Genomic DNA, 17,699 nt, shown 5'->3' with positions numbered 1-17,699 from the left:
CAGGCAAACACCTTCATATGCGGATATTCTGGTCAACATTGAACTTGGCAATGGTCAGTCTCAGGAATTATTTATCGCTGTTTATGTTTTCCCCCCAAGGTGCATTTGGGATAAGTGCAAAAATAAGAATATTATGAAATTTATAGGTTGCTTTATAGGGTTCTTAACGATTCCAGAAATCGTTGTGATAAATGTAAAATTCAAATCCCAAAATCAAGACCATAATTTTCCCTTGTTTTCTATTTACTGCCTGATTAATTTTTACGATTTCCCCACTTTGACCTCAGACAATAAAATCTAAAATTAGAGCATTTTACACGACATTACAAATACAACCTTGAGGGGCCTTTTCATCAGTCCAGCCAAATTTTATCGAAGCGAACAAAAATGCATATGTACTTCAATATTTCTTGTATATTTTTATACATTTGCCAATCACAAATAAACGCTTAGATATATAGATATTCTTAAAATATATGCCAAAATACAATAAACACATCAAGAGGCGAATGCAAAAAGGACAACGTCTACAGTAAAATTCACAAAAATTAGCAATTAGATTAGGTATAATAATATATTATTAAATAGGGACTTTGGGGGGTTTTAATTACGGAGGGATTTTTAATGCCATTCAAAGACAACGTGGGCCACCAACAGATAGATAGTCATCAGGGTGATCTGTCCCAGCATCATGGGAAAAACAGTCCTCAAATACCGGGTGAACGAGAGCTTATAGCCATGTTGCTCAGCAATTCCGGCTGCAATGACATTGGCCGATGCTCCATAGAGCGTTCCATTCCCGCCCATCGAAGCGCCCAGGGTTAAGGCCCAAACTAGTGGCTGAAGTGGCAAACCCAGCGAAGGTTTGGCCACCAGCGACGTGACCAACTTGACCATCATGGCGGCCACCGGAATACTGTCCAAGATGGAGGAGGCCAGCGCCGACATCCACAGTATCATAAAGATGGCCATGGCCAGGCGATGACTCTTGCCCACCGACAGAATCACATGCTCGGTGAGCTCACCGATGCACGAGAAGATCCCCAGCCGCTCCACGCACTCCATCATCACGAACATGGCGGCGAAGAAGAGCAGCGTGGTCCATTCGATGCGGTGCATCAGGTGCTCCATGTCGTCGCGATTCAGGATGATCAGCAGCAGGATCACGCCCAGCAGAGCCACCCAGCCGAGGGGCAGGGTCCTCCAATGGGGCACGGATTGGATAAAGAAGCATATGATGACGAACATCAAAGCTCCAGCGGATTGGAGTAGCAGCGTCTTGTTTTTGATGGGATACTGAAAAGGAGAGAGGTCTCTTGATACAGGAAATCTTAGGTTATAATGATGAGCCATTACCTTCTGCTTAAGCTCATCCAGCGTGTTGGTGTAGACCTCCGAGGATCCCACGCCCTTTTGCAATCTTCTAATCGTCCTCTTGAGCTGCTTAACTTTCCCCTGAAGCGTTCCCCTGACCAACTGGGCATCCTTGGAGCAGGAGGCCACGGCATTCAGGGCCCTCTGCCACACCTTCATCTCCCTCCTCAGTTCACTCATCTCCTTGGGCTCATTGAGACGCAGTGCATCGATATTGTGATAGAAAAGACGGAGATAAACGCAGCTTTGGATGACAGCTAGGAGAACTCCAGGGAAAGTATGGGCCACAAAAGTGGGAAAGGTTACATCCTAAAAATAAAAGGGTTAATATCTTAATATCTTACATAAATTACCTTACATTATCCACAATGAAATGATTCGTGCTGACTATAATACTGATGGGATCTCCGATGGGCGTAAGGGCTCCTCCGATATTGGCGTGCACTATAATGCCCATCACCACGGGCAGGGGATCCAGCTGCATCACCTCGCACAAACGGATGGCCACGGGGGTCAGGAGCAGCACGGTGGTCATGTTGTCCAGCACACTGGACACCAGACAGGTGACCAAACAGAGGCTATAAATCATGGGCCATATCTTGCCACCCGAAATCTCGAAACAAAAAACGGCTAGGTAGTCGAAAACCCCTGTTTCCGTCAGTATCAAAATGAGCAGCATCATGCAAAAGAGTAGAGTGAGTAGCTCCATGTCCATCCACTGGATAATCTCATCCATATTGGGACGATCTGGAAGGGAGGTTAAGGATGAGTTAAAAACTTAGGTTACTTAGCCTATCAGCAACCCACCATTAAAGCAGGCCAGTGCTGTGACCGAAAGAATCGAACAGATCATGGCCACAAAGGTTCTTTCGAACAGTTCCCACACCAGCAGGGCATAGAAGATCAGCAGGATTAAACCAGCCAGGATACTGCCCGTCCTGGCATTCACTATCAGAGGATTGTAGTTGAGAATGATGGCCAAGTCCGTCTCCACATCGCTGTGGATATGCAAGCGGAATTCGCTGTCCTTCTCGGCCAGGAAATCACTTAGTTCCTGGGTCATCTGATAGGTGCGATTACTCCCGGTGGCCGGAGCACGTACCAACTCCTCTTCGTTGAGCAGAGGCAAACGCCAAGCGGGGAGAATGTCCTAGAAAATATATAAAATTATTTATACATTTTTATAAACGATTAGTTAACACCCACCTGAAACACCTTGCTGCGATTCTCGCCAACGTAAGTGGACACCTGCGGCTGCACAGTCAGAAATCCGAAGCTCAAAGTCTCATTTTCAGGGGCATCCAGCGTGGAGAGCTCCCTGAAAGCGCCATGGATCTTCAAGCGAAAGTCACCAGTGGGCTTTTGAATTAGCTTAAAAACTAAAAAATACAACAAAAATATTTTAAAAATAATTTATAATTTTTTTTAAGTACCCTAAACTCACACTTTCCCTTCTCGCCCTGCGGCACATCGATTGTCTTCTCCAGCAGATGCTTCTCGCCCACCGAGATTAGGACTACGGCGGCCAGCAGCCAAAAGAGCAGCAGACCACCCCGTTTCCACAATTTGTCCCGCTGTCGCTGCTCCTTGGAGCGCTTGGATTTGTGATGGATGCGGCGGGCCAGGGACTTGGCATTCCCTGGTCCATTGGCCGCTTCGTGGTCGGAATGGGTGGTGGCCTCGTCATCGGTGGCATTCTCATCACCTGGCCTGACCTTAATGTCCAGAAAGTCGGAGCCGGCATAACTGGAGCACGGCTCGTCCTGAATGCGATGGGAGTTTTTTATTTCGACCTCATCGTAGCCATCCTCATCCTCGTCGTCAGAGGCTCCGGCGGAGGAACCTTCAAGTGGGTGGGAGACATTCAAATAATTAATGAGCTAACTAGACCTTGGGAATGGGCTGACATTTATTTGGATGTCTGACAGTTTATTGATTTAAATGATATGGTTTTTTTGTAAGCTGAGGAATTTTACTGATATTACCTACTGTAAATAAATAAATTCCCAGATCTGATTGACTCACCATGAATGCGTTCGTTCTCCATCTGAAAACTGGCCATGCTGGGATCGTGGCGAATTTCGGCGGGCAGTGCGCGCCATACCTGTAGCGACTGTTCGGTGACCTGAAGGGCAGCCACCTGGTTGTGATGACATCCACTCCTGGGACTCCGATGCTGCAACTCGATGCTGGTCTTGTCCCGACCGGGACTATCCGGCCGCAGATTGCGTATGGTATCCCGCAGACCCATTGTCTTAGGACTTAAAACTCAAAACCGGTAGTATGGGAAATCGGGTGGCAGAGCGTGGGAGCTTTTCTCACACAGATTGTGGCAATGGCAACGGGCACGTCAGCGAGGTACAGTAGCGGACATCTTTGCCGCACACGAGGCACGAGGCGACTGAACGGAATCTTCAGCGAGCGAATATAAATCCGAGTCGCATGCGAAGCAGTTGCGGGGTTTCGGTTTCCATTCAGCCAGCCGGCGCTGCTTTCAATATTGAAAGTGAAAATGCCCCCCGACCTTCCGTTTCTACGAGGCTTTGTAGTCGCCGATTTCCAGGATGGCGCACGCGTAGAGCCATTGTTGTGGATTCCCATGTTTTGCTCGCCTCGTTCGGGGGTCACGATTCCCATCAACAAGTTTGCATTTCGCACTCCCACGATTTTCCACACTTTGCCACAGATTATTACTTATTCAAATGCATTTACTTGACCCATTAATTTCCGCCACCACCGCTTTTGAATGCACTCAATTGCTCATACGACGTGTGCGCCGTCTTCAAATGTTTATATATAAACTCTTATTCTTAGCGACTGCTGTTTAAGTTTTAATCACTCATTGACCTATGGCAATCTTCGAAAAGAATTGAAATGTTTATATTTTCTTATAGGAACAGAAATTATTTAAAGTTTTAATTAGCTTACGTTTAGCATACTTTTTGGGTTTGCCAAAAATTCGAAAATTTCTTTAATATAGGGGAGAGTGGGGGAATTTCGTCAGCATTTTTTCAAAGCTATTTTTTGTCCATCTTGAGACACGTTATCATATTTCTATTTTTATTGTTGAATGCGGTTAGCACCAAGCTTTAAAATGTGACATTCCCCTATTTTTTTAATTAGCTTGGTGATTTATAAAAAAATAAAATGTAAAACCAATATACTGGGGCAATCTCACCACACAGGGGGGTAAAATCACCACACAACTGGGGAAATTTCGTCACCTGAAAAATGTAGGGAGTTTAACGCCTGAAAATATGCTACACTGATCAAGCGTACCATTTTTGTTGACGTCCTATATTTGTTGCTGCTGCTGGTAGTCTGTTCGTTAGCCAGCTCGTCAAATATAAAAATATGTATTTAAAATAGGTGCGAATTTACCCTTAGCGTAGGGTGGCGAAATTTCCCCAGACCGTACTTTTTTAGAAATAATTATTTTTCTTGCGAAATTAGGCGCGAAGTTAAAAATCACTGACGCAGAAATGCACATTATAGCACTGTGTATTATATAAAAAATCGTGTATCTTATTCCTTTTGAATTGTGGCATACAGAAAAAATTTCGTCGAGAACTAAATGTAGCTTTTGAACTGTTAAAACACATTTAATATTATAGCTTAATTATCTTGGCCTTCTGTGCAAAACAAATGCATTGGTTGTGTCTGGCCGTCTTGAAGGACTAAAACAAAAAAATTATATATTTTTACGACTTATGGATTCCGAGATATTGCAGTTGACGAAATTGCCCCTGTGACGAAATTCCCCCACTCTCCCCTACCTACAGGAAGAGAGAAAATATGTGCACAGAATATCTTTTATAAATAACAAATATGGTATTTTAAGTCTTTACACCTGATGATCTATGTATAAATTATAAATAATTTTGGAATGGTTTTTATTCTGTGTTTATCCGTTTTGTTTATATATTTTTAATTTGTTTAAATTTATATTTGCTGTAGGGTGTTACTCACGTAAACGGTAAAGGGGCTGTCCATATATTACGTAATCATCTAGGGGGGGGGGGGGGCCACAAAATGATTACTCTAGTGCAAATTATTTTTTTTTTGTATGAAGAATTGATTACATGGGGGGGGGGTCAAAAGTCGCCGAAATTGTGATTACGTAATATATGGACAGCCCCAAACATATTACTTAATTTAAACTTTTAGATGAAAATCACTTTGAGCCCATCATGAATTTTAATGGAAATTTTTCGGTCAATCTTCAAATTTGCATCCTGCAACGACTGTAAACTGTGGGTTGATTAAACACTGTTGTGTACACAAGAAACGTGCCAAAAACGACTGTTTTAGTAAGCTTGCCCAAACATAAAAGTGAAATTATTTACACAACTTTTTGCCCTATTTATAAAAAGTTAAATGCACAAAAGACATGTTTGCACACATGCAAGGGTTTAAGCAAACGGAATTACGGCAGAATTCAGGCCTATAAAAACCGAACGCAGTGCTTCCCATGAAACACTATCACCGCTTCTAGCAAGGAGTAACAAAATGAAAATAGCCCTGATCTACATAACTGGTAAATAGTATACGGAATCGCCTTGTAAGTTTAATCAACACTCGTTCTTTGCAGTGAGCATTCTGCTCATACAGTTTGTAGAGGTTAAAGCCGATTACGATTGGGAAGATCTTCCGGATGGACCCGTCGAAGAAATAATACCCGGAGATGGAGGTGACACTATCTGGAACCCCGATCCAATGGAGCCCTGTGAGTGCGAGGATAATCCGACCACAACCGAGAGACCGACTAGAAGACGTACCAAGCGAACAACCACGAGACGAACAACAACGAGACGAACAACCACGAGGCGAACCACCAAAAAAAAGACAACCAGAAGGACTACTCGTAGAAGACACACCACAACCACTCCAGCTACACCGGATACAGATGCGCCTTCTACGACCACGGATGAAACGTGCACTTCTCCTCCAGCAACGTGCAGTTGCTCCGATCAAACTACTGCGAGCACTACAGACACAGCCCCCGACACTACTACCCCAAGAAGTCCCTGTAGCGTTGACACTTCTACTGCAATTCCTCCTTGCACCTGTCCCCAAGAAACTTCTAGTGCAATACCTACCAGTACCTGTAGCGTCGAGACTTCTACGGCACTACATACCTGTCCATGTGGCATAGAAACAACCACAGCATCGCGATGTGAAACAACAACAACAACATCCACAGCTTCCACTCCAAGATGCCCAACAACAACAACAACCCCGCGTGCTCCAACAACCACTTCCACAACAAGGGCAACGTCGACAACTACCACTCCAAGATGCCCAACAACAACCCCGCGTGCTTCAACAACCACTTCCCCAACAAGGGTCACGTCGACAACTACCACTCCAAGATGCCCAACAACAACAACCCCGCGTGTTCCAACAACCACTCCCACAACAAGGGGCACGTCGACAACTACCACTCCAAGACCCTCAACACCGACGTGTTCATGTGCTCCAATAACTTCCACACCAAGAGGCCCAACAACAACCCCGCATGCTCCAACAACCACTTCCCCAACAAGGGCTACGTCGACAACTACCACTCCAAGATGCCCAACAACAACCCCGCGTGCTCCAACAACCACTTCCACAACAAGGGTCACGTCGACATCTACCACCCCAAGATGCCCAACAACAACAACCCCGCGTGCTCCAACAACCACTTCCACAACAAGGGCTACGTCGACAACTACCACTCCAAGATGCCCAACAACAACAACCCCGCGTGCTCCAACAACCACTTCCCCAACAAGGGTCACGTCGACAACTACCACTCCAAGACCCTCAACACCGACGTGTTCATGTGCTCCAATAACTTCCACACCAAGAGGCCCAACAACAACCCCGCGTGCTCCAACAACCACTTCCCCAATAAGGGTCACGTCGACAACTACCACTCCAAGACCCTCAACACCGACGTGTTCATGTGCTCCAATAACTTCCACACCAAGAGGCCCAACAACAACCCCGCGTGCTCCAACAACCACTTCCACAACAAGGGTCACGTCGACAACTACCACCCCAAGATGCCCAACAACAACAACCCCGCGTGCTCCAACAACCACTCCCACAACAAGGGGCACGTCGACAACTACCACTCCAAGACCCTCAACACCGACGTGTTCATGTGCTCCAATAACTTCCACACCAAGAGGCCCAACAACAACCCCGCGTGCTCCAACAACCACTTCCCCAACAAGGGCAACGTCGACAACTACCACTCCAAGATGCCCAACAACAACCCCGCGTGCTCCAACAACCACTCCAACAACAAGGGGCACGTCGACAACTACCACCCCAAGATGCCCAACAACAACAACCCCGCGTGCTCCAACAACCACTCCCACAACAAGGGGCACGTCGACAACTACCACTCCAAGACCCTCAACACCGACGTGTTCATGTGCTCCAATAACTTCCACACCAAGAGGCCCAACAACAACCCCGCGTGCTCCAACAACCACTTCCCCAACAAGGGGCACGCCGACAACTACCACCCCAAGAAGCCCAACAACAACAACACCGCGTGCTCCAACAACTACTCCCACAACAAGGGGCACGTCGACAACTACCACTCCAAGACCCTCAACACCGACGTGTTCATGTGCTCCAATAACTTCCACACCAAGAGGCCCAACAACAACCTCGCGTGCTCCAACAACCACTCCCACAACAAGGGGCACATCGACAACTACCACCCCAAGATGCCCAACAACAACAACCCCGCGTTCTCCAACAACCACTTCTACAACAAGGGGCACGTCGACAACTACCACCCCAAGATGCCAAACAACAACAACCTCGCGTGCTCCAACAACCACTCCCACAACAAGGGTCACGTCGACAACTACCACACCAAGATGCCCAACAACTACTCCACTGACAACTCCTACACCTGCCTCCACAACGACCCCTTGTCCGCCCACAACGACTCCAACAAGTCCTCCTTCAACAACCCGGAGTTGTACCACTACAACACCAGCAATCACAGTTCCCACGACAACCAGGACAACACCTCGTCCGTCAACCACAACGCGTCGTCCTTGCCCTTGCCGGCCACAACCTCCCAGCCAGATTCCGCCGTGGAATTGGTGGTATCCTTTTCCAACTTTCCCCAACCCCGGATGGCCCTGGCAGCCAAACCCAGTTTTCCCGCAGTGGCCACAGTTCCCAGGATTTCCCAATCCTCAGTGGCCGCAGTTACCGGGTAATCAGCCCTGGCCGGCACCAATGCCTTCTCCTCAGTGGCCCTGGCCTTGGCCAAGACCACCAGTAGTGATTCCACCATCCAACGAATGTGAGAACATATGCGAAAACCTCTTAAAGGGAGTAAAGTATCAGGAAGATCTCATCAGAAGGTGCTTGTGTGCACGTCCATAACTTCATAAGAATCATATAAAATATGTTACTAGCTTATATACGAAATTGTTAAAATATATTTAATACTGTTTTAATAAAATGTTTAATATGTTAAAAATCGTTTTCGTGTAAGTACTTAACAAAAAATGTTTTTTTATAAAAACTTCTAGCATATTATGCTCCGGATAGCTTCCATCCATCTGCAACAACCAAGAAAAATTTTAGAAAATGAAGTGTAGTTGTACCTTAGGAACTCTGGTTACAGTTAAATTTTAACCCTACTTAAAATGCTTAAAAATAAACTCAACAAACATGATGACCATGTGTTCAAACATGCAAGTATAAATAGAATTTAAAAATATTTTTTATTTACATTTTTATATTAATATACTGAATTAATGCGCAAAAAAATTATGCAAAACAGTTTATTTTCGTTATAGAAATAGGTCAATGTGCCTGAAAGGTTTAAAGAATTTTTCAACGTTTCGCTTAACCCATTTTTCCTTTAACAACGAAGGAAAAGCTGAACTACTTTTTTTGTTGATTTCCAAATTGGCGCAGGCGCTTTTTTAGTTTTACGGATTTCCATGTTTTGCTCGACTCGTTCGCTCACCCACAAAAGCTTGGGCGCCATCCATCAACAAGTTTGCATTTTGCAGTCCGCCCCCTTTATCGACACTTGGCCAGATTATTACTTATTTAAACGCAATCATTTGACCCATTATTTTCTAGCGCCATCGCGTTTGGTTGCACTCCATTGCTCATGTGACATGTGGTCGCGCTATATATTTGTTTTCTGGCCGATTGCTTAAGAGCCATTATAAGTTGGACCCCACATTTGGACAGGTTTAATGACCAATTGTCTTGGGGATTGCAGAACTCATTCCACCTTGAATTGGCTTAAAACATTAGCTGGTGAAGAGGAAAAGTAGATTGAGGTGAGAAAAAGGAAACGATTTATGTAATCGAATTCTCAAGTACCTATTAAATTGTTTAATATTTGATGAACTAAAAACTCATAAGAAAATTGTTTCTATCAAAAATATTAATCTTGATAATATTACAATATAGTAAGAAGTGAGTAAATTAATAGAAAATAATTTTAGTGTTCCAGGGTATTCCGCGCCCAATAAACCATCACCACTCCTCATCAGAGTCAACTTATAATTTGCTGGTAATTTATCAAAATCTAGATTATTATCCTGCTGATGGATTATGTTTCGGGTCGATTAGTACCCAATTTCGAGGGGACTATTAAAGTTCGTCCTTCGTTCAGGTGAGCTTGCACATTTCCTACACAATGAGCAGATGTTAATGGCTGCCTTTTTGTTGTTTTCTTTTTTTTTTTTTCTTAACTTGTTAATACAAATACACAGTGTGCCAATTCAGAAATCCAACAAAGTATAGTGGACACACCAACAAAAACAGCTAGCAAGGCAAATAACAAGTTGTTGACACAAAGGAGGCTTTTTGGAGTGGACCAACTAATAAAAAAAATGATTTTTAATATACTTAAAAATATATATAAAAGTCCCAACAATATATATTTTATTATTGGCAAATAAAATTGTTTAATAAATAATTTTATAAACATTTTGTTATACATTGCGTATACTTAATCTGGGCATGAAGAGTCCACTTTAAGGGACACACACACGTGGTCACAAAGGGGGTAACGCTTAGACCCTGCACCCCACCTCCCCAAAAAGGGTCGGGGGTGGATTTAGTTTGGCCCTGCTCACTGGCTAGCGCGCAAAAAATAATTTTGTTATTGTGTTTTCCCTCATAAGTGGACATGACGGACCCGACGAAAGCTCATTCAGCGCTGGACGGGCGAACTGGAAAGGTCCGAGGCGGAAGATGTCATCGCCGGCAGAGCGGGCGGACTTCGTGCAGCACTTCGTACTCTTCAGACACCTCAGACAGCCTGAGCGATGGGCTGCGGCTCCTCCATGGATACGCAGACGAATCCCGTCGTCACGGAGGTCAGCTCGGAAATGCAACCTCGCCAGAATGGCGCCGCCGGAGTAATGGTAGTTGTGCGAGTTTATCCACCTCCGCAACCCTAATCAATACCCCTTTTTCGTCACTAGAATATTGTCGAGCAGTATGTGCGGCTGGACGAGCAGATCAGCAAACTGGAGGGCACCTGTCCGGGTCCGCGAATGGCCACCGCCGAGGCTTGGGTGGAGCATTTGCAGGGCAAGCACGAGGCGATGCTGGGACTGGAGGGCATGGGAGTGGCGCCCCTGCGGGAGAGGGAACGGGAAACGGAGGAGGAGAACGTGCCCCTGGCAGCTTACACGATGGGCCGGCAGGGCGACCCAATTGTGGCCAACACGCCCACCAAGGACCTGGCCCAGGTAAATGGCCCGTCATTTCCCCCTAGGACATTATTAACTTCCGTTTTTTTTAGCTCGCCTACAACCTGGGCGTAATTGGCGATGCCCGCAAGGCTTCCATGCACGAGGATTTCTTTGCCAACCTGAGCGAGTCGGCCTTGTATTTGCTCAGCATTCGTTACTACGGTGAGCTGCTGGAACACACGAAGGTGCGGCTGAAGACCCTGGTCGAAAGCTATGCGGAGTTGAACGAACTGTACGTGAGGCAGGATGGGATTATAGCGTACGTGAGCGGGGGAACGTACATGACGCGGCTGGAGGAGAGCCTCGACGAGCAGCTGGAGGCGGCCAGGGATACCAGAGATAAGCTGGGCAGCGCCCTGGAGCAGTGGCGCATCTGCGGATTACTGCTAAGAGCAGCTGCCAACTCCTCCACGCAGGCATTGAAGCAATGGCGACAGCTGGGCAGGATGATGTGAGTAGCAGACAGGGGATTAAGTAGTACTGATTGACATGTAATTCCTCCATAGAGATCCCAAGCAGAAGCTGCAGTGGGCCTTGGACTGCCGCAGTCTGCTACACGCCTCCATGATTTCCCTGGAGGCGGCTCATCTGGCTCTGCCGCACGTGGAGCTGAAGTACATGAGTCATCGCCAAGTGCTAGCCGTCAAGCACTGCAATACCTACCTGATCACGGACATAGCCAACAAGGCGCGGTGAGTTAATACATTATTATTATCCAGAAACTTCTCTAAATCAAGGCAAATCCCTTTCAGTTACGAACACACCACTCGCGTCTTTACCAGCTACGAATCGAATACGTCCAAAACCTGCACTTGGCTCTACGAGACCTTCAACAACACTCTGCGTCCCGACTTTGACAAAGCGGAGGAGACTGTTAGCCGGCTGTCCAAGACGCTACGTGATCATCGCGAGGAGGTCTTTGGCACAGTGCGCAAATGACAAGAAACCAATTTGCTCAATATTCTGGGTTTTTTGTACATTACTTTAATAAACAGTAGGCATAACTTTAGTACCAATAGCTCTTGGCCGGCGTGCGTTCCTCCTTGATGCCCATTTCCTCCATGATGTCCATCTCAAAGGTGGACAGCTTGGGCTGGAAGGTGATCTCGCCCACAACAGCGCCTGAAATGGTCAGAAAATGATTCTTAAACATGAAGAGAAATGATATCCAATGAAATCCCTTACCAGGCGTATCCTTCTCCCTTTCGATATAGGCATTTGGTGTCTTGTAATCGTGCGTCTGGTTGTTTGTCTCCGGAACGGGTATGATTCTGCCCGATCTCAGCGACACACGCACCTTCTCGCCCTCCTCCGTGAAGCGCCACTCGAAGTCAGTGCCCTGCAGATCCGAGGGATCCACCAGACGGATGTCCTTGGTGACATGCAGCGGTGCCTCGGACTTGATTATGATGCCGGGGAACTCCTTCTCGCCGCCCACCTTGCGGTAGTGCCAGTTGAGTCCCTCCACAATGACCCAGTTGCGCTCGGGGATCACCTGGGTGACGATTCCCTGCTTTCCCTTGTCCTTGCCCACCAGGACTTCGATGCGATCGCCGCGGAAGAAGCTCCAGTCCTCTGGAAGGTTTAATTAAATGGGTAAAAATTGATTTTAAGGATTGTGGTGCATCATTTCCTCACCAATTGGTTCCACCAGCACATGGCGACGCGCTGTTCCGGGCATATTTTGTTGGCGGAAGTGACCCGTCCATGAGCGATTTGTGGTGTAGCGGAATCGCTTGCGCTCCACTGTGCGGGGCAGGTAGTTAATTTCCTTCGGAGTTTGCCAGTACACCTGTTTGAAATTAATTGAAAATATTTATTTTTTTAATGCAAATATCTGTTACGTGAGCCGCTTTGCAAAAGTTCTCCAATGAAAATGGCTTTTGCGGTTACCTGCTTTTTGCTGCGCTCGATGTATTCCTTGGGCAGATTGGAGAAGTTCTTCAATTTGCTGGCCAAATATTGTGTTATACGCATTGTGTAAGTTTTATTTAACAATTAACAAAAACTAAGAAATTAAATGCGGCTTGCAATCAGCTGTTGGAACCTGAAGAAGAGCCAGTCACAGCGAAACGTGGATAAGGTACTTGTTTTGAATGTTTATGCGGCAACAAAAATCATGAACAAAAATGATTAATTAATAGAATTAAAACTGGTTTTTAATTTCTTTATCAGCATTTATATTTAATTATATATATATTTTATAATTTTCTATATTTTAAGAATTATTTTCCACATAACGACTAACGTGTAAACTCCTTTCGTTGTGACTGGCAAACCCGCTAAGAAGAAGCAGCTGTTATTTGTGCTGCTCTTGGGTTTTTTTATCGCTCGCCGCAGCCCTAAATTGCGATGCAAACCGGCTTATTATAAACAAAAAGGTAAATGCTAGACCATATAAATGTGGGCACGTGCAGGTGCAGCTCCATTGGAAGACGAGCTCGCTTGCGGAGACGTCTGTTCCATCCGCCCGAAAAGAGGCCTCGCAGCGCTTAGTCACATCCATATCGCAGCCGCACGCACGCACACCCTGATAACCCAGTTCCTGCCCAGAAATAAGTTATCGAGAATAACAAGCAATATGTCCCACCACATAGATATGGAAGACCACGCCGATCCGGAGCCCGTGCTGCTCTCCAAGCACGCCAAGAACCTGCTGCGGTTCCTCAATCTCCTGCCTGCTCGCATGGCCTCGCATGATAACACCAGGTAGGTGGATTCTTTCATTATTCTTTTTATCATTTAACTTGGTTTCTTGGATCCCCAGGAGCACCATTGTGTTCTTTGCGGTCTGCGGCCTGGATGTGCTGAACTCGCTGCATCTGGTGCCGCCACAAATGAGGCAGGACATCATCGACTGGATCTACGGAGGATTGGTGGAGCCACGCGACAACGAGAAGAACTGCGGTGGCTTCATGGTGAGCATAAATTCGCGTCTGTCAGGTGAACAAACAGCCCGTTGGCAAGCTAAACAAGCTTCCTCTCGAATTCCTTATCTCCATACGTGGCCAGGCAGCAGACACTGCGGCAGACCTTGTCGCATCCCCACATATTTGTTGTTTATCCACTCAGTTGATACGGAGTCACTCGCACTTCCTTCTCTGAAAAGCATCCGCTAAGCTTTTATTCGGAAGCTACAACATAAATTACCAAGAAATTGTTATCATAGGATAATTTATACAATTTATACCATTTCTTTTTTAGAATTTACAGCGCCACGTTTATTTTTATTTTCCCATCACACCATATAAATCTACCTGCTTGCACATACAATACCTATAGAATTAATAGCACCGAAAGATGCCAGTTATAAATTAAAAGAATTCTTAAGTGGAGTTTAGTTACTCATATGTTTTTTATTAGAGGTCAGCAAACCCCTTTAAAAATATGATTTAATGATTCATAAATACTTATTGGATCTACGAATTCAAAAACAAGTGAATCAAAGTTATAATCTTTCGAAAATAATAATAACTTAACTTATTACAAATCCCCTTATTAATCCATTAAATAATTAATTTCAAAGTCAACTCAGCGAGCTCACGCTGCTATTCTTCCGACCTCCATTGTTCAAATATGCATAATTGTAGGGGAGTTCTCCATTTGCGCAGCAGCTCGATTTACCAGAACCCACCCCACCCCACTTACACCTTGGTTTTATCGCGCCACGCTTTATCAGCGACGCTGGGCAACATGCAAAACCACTTTAAGATAGATAGATCAATTAATTGCGCTACTCTTTGCAGGGCTGCCGCGCCATGGTGCCGAAAAGCGAGGACGCCGAGATCTTGGAGTGCATGCGCAAGTATCAGTGGGGCCACCTGGCCATGACGTACACCAGCCTCGCGGTGCTGGTCACCCTGGGCGATGATCTGTCCCGCCTGGATCGCAAGAGCATTGTGGATGGGGTTTCGGCGGTTCAAAAGGCCGAAGGCAGCTTTAGCGCCTGCATCGATGGCAGCGAGGATGATATGCGCTTTGTTTACTGCGCCGCCACCATCTGCTACATGCTGGACTACTGGGGCGACGTGGACAAGGAGGCCATGTTCCAGTTCATCACTCGCAGCCTGCGCTACGACTACGGTTTCAGCCAGGAGCTGGAGGGCGAGGCGCATGGCGGCACCACCTTTTGTGCCCTGGCCGCACTGCATCTCAGTGGTCAGCTGCAGCGACTGGATGCCGTTACGGTGGAGCGCATGAAGCGTTGGCTTATCTTCCGGCAGATGGACGGCTTCCAGGGGCGGCCCAATAAGCCGGTGGACACGTGCTACTCCTTCTGGATCGGCGCCTCGCTCTGCATTCTGGACAGCTTCGAGCTAACCGACTACGCCAGGAATCGGGAGTTCATCCTGAGCACCCAGGACAAGCTGATCGGCGGCTTTGCCAAGTGGCCGCAGGCCACGCCAGATCCATTTCACACTTACCTAGGCCTCTGCGGACTGGCCTTCACCGGCGAGCCCGGTTTGAGTGCCGTAAATCCCAGTCTGAACATGTCCATGGCCGCCTACGCTCACCTGCAGCACCTGCACGAGAAGTGGCGTTCGGAAGACGGTCGAGGGGACGAGGATCTCGGCCTGAGCTCCGCCGCCAGGCAGCAATTGCAGCTGACTAAAGGTGGCGAGGCGAAATCCACTACAACGACTACCTCCAACTCGCCATTGATTCCGGCACAATGATGGGAAACCGCATGAAAGTCCAAGGAAAACGTTAAAGCACACTATTGTATTTATATTGGCCGCATTTTAGCCACGCTTTTTTACCTGTATTTTAATGCCAAGAAAAGCACGAGCTTTTGGAGAGAGCGATGAATAAGTAAGTATGTTTATTGTACAGCCTAGATTAGTGTTAACAATGTGTAAGATTAAGCTTAAAGGTAAATTAAAGCGTCCCATGCTGAGGCATGTATTTACAGCGAAAAGCCTCCTTGGGTTCATTGGTCCGGAATTGGGGTTGAAAATCTCATACCTGCAGGAAGAGGCGGTGGTGCTGCAAGCTGGGCATGTAGCCCATGCCGGGCCGATCGATGTGCACACGCCCGCGGAGTGGGGCGAGCACCCGTTCGGTGACCAGTGGACAGCGCTGCACCATCAGGGACTGCAGCAGCGGGCAACTCTGGGTGAGGGCGCTGCGGAAACGAAAGGAAAAACGAAGTGGAGGCTAGTAAACAAGGAAATCGCTGGGATAGAAGTCGTTCAGGTTGTACGCATTGTGTCCCACATCCTGCGGCGGCCTGTCGATGAAGAGACGCCGCTGGCGGAGCGGTGCCAAGGAGCGTTCCGTCACCCGTGGACAACGGCGGATGAGCAGGGTCTGGAGGCGCGGACAGTGCACTGATAGAGCGCTAAAAAGATACGCAGATGCGGATGCAAATAGGTCTCCCCAGAAACAACACACACGGACACACAGGATTACAGACAACGAGTCACATCTCTCAATGATTACTTACTGCACTCCATAGTCGGAGATGGCGGCGCAACCGATCAGGTTGATGTGCTCCAGCTCGCGGCAATAGTTGCCAATCTGGATGAGCACTTGGTCCGTAACACTGGGCGTATTTGCAAGCGACAAAACGGTGAGCTTGTTGAGCTTCCGGAAGAAGATAATCAGGCAGCGCTCGCCAATGGCGCCGCAGTACGAGATGTCGAACTCCACCAGCTTGCTCTGATGCAGCGTCAGGGCGTCGACGGCTCCGGTGGTCAGCCACTGGCACTTGGACAGCTTCAGGACGCGCAATCCCTTGCACTCCACGATGATGGGCTGCAGCGAGAGGGCCGTGATATTGACGCACTCGTTCAGGTTGACGGCCCACAGGCGCTGCTTGTTGTTCGCCAGCAGAGGCAGCAGCAGCTCATCCGTCAGCCAGCGGCAGCAGGCCAGGTGGAGCACCTCCAGCCGTCGGCAACAGCGGGCCAGCACCCGGAAGCCCACATCAATATTGCTTGTGTTGTTCCCGGAGAGATGCAGCTCCTGCCGCTTTTCCAGGGCGGCCTCTACGAAGCGCTGCGCGGTACGCGAACAGCAGCGCAGGTTGAAGAGATCCTTGAGCGACAGGTGGACGGCCACCTGGGGGATGAGCACGTCGTCCCAGCAGACATCGAACAGCGATTTGGGTGCCGCAGAGGACGGAGTGAAAAGTGGCCTTGGGCTGGGCGCTCGTGCCTGCGGCCCACCACTGGCCATGGCCACCAGGTGGGCCTCCTCCTCGGGGTGCAGGGTGCACATGCTGCCGCCTCCGGTTACGTGATCTGCCCACAAACAGGCACAACAAACGCAATCCTCAGCTGCACGGCGAAACGCAATTGTGTTGTTTACTTGCCAGCAATCAGCTGAGCCTTTGCCATTCACACAAAACCAATCAACAGGGCCCTTCAAGTCATATGTTACCCAGCTGCGGTATTTTTAGCAGTATTTTCAAGGTGTGTAGAAAACATGTAGAAACTATGTAAAACGATTTTTAGTTTACTTCGTAACGGTTAGGTGACCCCGATCATTTCTTTTAAACCAATTCTATCTATATTTCCTAAATAAATAGTATTTCTTACTGTTACAAAAAGGATTTTTTATATTTCTGCTCTT

General features: G+C 47.2%; 6 protein-coding genes across 8 annotated transcripts; 3 read left to right on the top strand and 3 right to left on the bottom strand.

Annotated features, from left to right (window-relative positions):
• Positions 1-394: 394 nt before the first annotated feature.
• On the bottom strand, positions 395-3,770 carry hoe2 (hoepel2). Its single transcript, XM_017151383.3, has 7 exons — positions 3,400-3,770; positions 2,819-3,217; positions 2,581-2,753; positions 2,182-2,524; positions 1,733-2,121; positions 1,357-1,683; positions 395-1,296 (listed from the first exon to the last, which is right to left on the bottom strand). The coding sequence occupies exons 1-7, from the start codon at positions 3,623-3,625 to the stop codon at positions 622-624; spliced, it is 2,532 nt and encodes an 843-aa protein (XP_017006872.2). The 5' UTR covers positions 3,626-3,770; the 3' UTR covers positions 395-621.
• Positions 3,771-5,883: 2,113 nt separating this feature from the next.
• Positions 5,884-8,778, top strand: Sgs1 (Salivary gland secretion 1). The gene is made up of 4 exons (XM_044394803.1): positions 5,884-5,911; positions 5,966-7,152; positions 7,227-7,846; positions 7,902-8,778. Exons 1-4 carry the CDS (start codon positions 5,884-5,886, stop codon positions 8,776-8,778), a joined length of 2,712 nt encoding a protein of 903 aa, XP_044250738.1.
• A 1,815-nt stretch (positions 8,779-10,593) lies between these two features.
• Positions 10,594-12,062, top strand: synr (sayonara). Its single transcript, XM_070211615.1, has 5 exons — positions 10,594-10,784; positions 10,851-11,120; positions 11,174-11,574; positions 11,630-11,815; positions 11,876-12,062. The coding sequence occupies exons 1-5, from the start codon at positions 10,692-10,694 to the stop codon at positions 12,060-12,062; spliced, it is 1,137 nt and encodes a 378-aa protein (XP_070067716.1). The 5' UTR covers positions 10,594-10,691.
• Positions 12,063-12,084: 22 nt separating this feature from the next.
• On the bottom strand, positions 12,085-13,183 carry mRpL24 (mitochondrial ribosomal protein L24). The gene is made up of 4 exons (XM_017151248.3): positions 13,017-13,183; positions 12,762-12,915; positions 12,309-12,698; positions 12,085-12,245 (listed from the first exon to the last, which is right to left on the bottom strand). The coding sequence occupies exons 1-4, from the start codon at positions 13,098-13,100 to the stop codon at positions 12,130-12,132; spliced, it is 744 nt and encodes a 247-aa protein (XP_017006737.1). The 5' UTR covers positions 13,101-13,183; the 3' UTR covers positions 12,085-12,129.
• A 209-nt stretch (positions 13,184-13,392) lies between these two features.
• On the top strand, positions 13,393-16,041 carry betaggt-I (geranylgeranyl transferase type-1 subunit beta). Of its 2 annotated transcripts, XM_017151350.3 has the most exons (4): positions 13,393-13,504; positions 13,721-13,832; positions 13,891-14,041; positions 14,870-16,041. In XM_017151350.3, exons 2-4 carry the CDS (start codon positions 13,723-13,725, stop codon positions 15,797-15,799), a joined length of 1,191 nt encoding a protein of 396 aa, XP_017006839.2. In that variant the 5' UTR covers positions 13,393-13,504; positions 13,721-13,722; the 3' UTR covers positions 15,800-16,041. The 2 variants fall into 2 exon arrangements, with proteins under 2 accessions (XP_017006839.2, XP_070067957.1); XM_070211856.1 differs by lacking the exon at positions 13,393-13,504 and having other exon boundaries at positions 13,556-13,832.
• Positions 15,929-17,468, bottom strand: jet (F-box and leucine rich repeat protein jetlag). Of its 2 annotated transcripts, none has more exons than XM_017151352.3 (2): positions 16,570-17,466; positions 15,929-16,248 (listed from the first exon to the last, which is right to left on the bottom strand). In XM_017151352.3, the coding sequence occupies exons 1-2, from the start codon at positions 17,343-17,345 to the stop codon at positions 16,083-16,085; spliced, it is 942 nt and encodes a 313-aa protein (XP_017006841.2). In that variant the 5' UTR covers positions 17,346-17,466; the 3' UTR covers positions 15,929-16,082. The 2 variants fall into 2 exon arrangements, with proteins under 2 accessions (XP_017006841.2, XP_017006840.2); XM_017151351.3 differs by having other exon boundaries at positions 16,107-16,464; positions 16,570-17,468.
• Between the last annotated feature and the right edge of the window lie 231 nt (positions 17,469-17,699).

The sequence above is a fragment of the Drosophila takahashii genome, chromosome 2L (assembly GCF_030179915.1).
Source record: "Drosophila takahashii strain IR98-3 E-12201 chromosome 2L, DtakHiC1v2, whole genome shotgun sequence".
NCBI classification, from domain to species: domain Eukaryota; kingdom Metazoa; phylum Arthropoda; class Insecta; order Diptera; family Drosophilidae; genus Drosophila; species Drosophila takahashii.
Note: the sequence above shows the minus strand (reverse complement) of the source record. Positions and strands in the feature narration are given on the sequence as shown.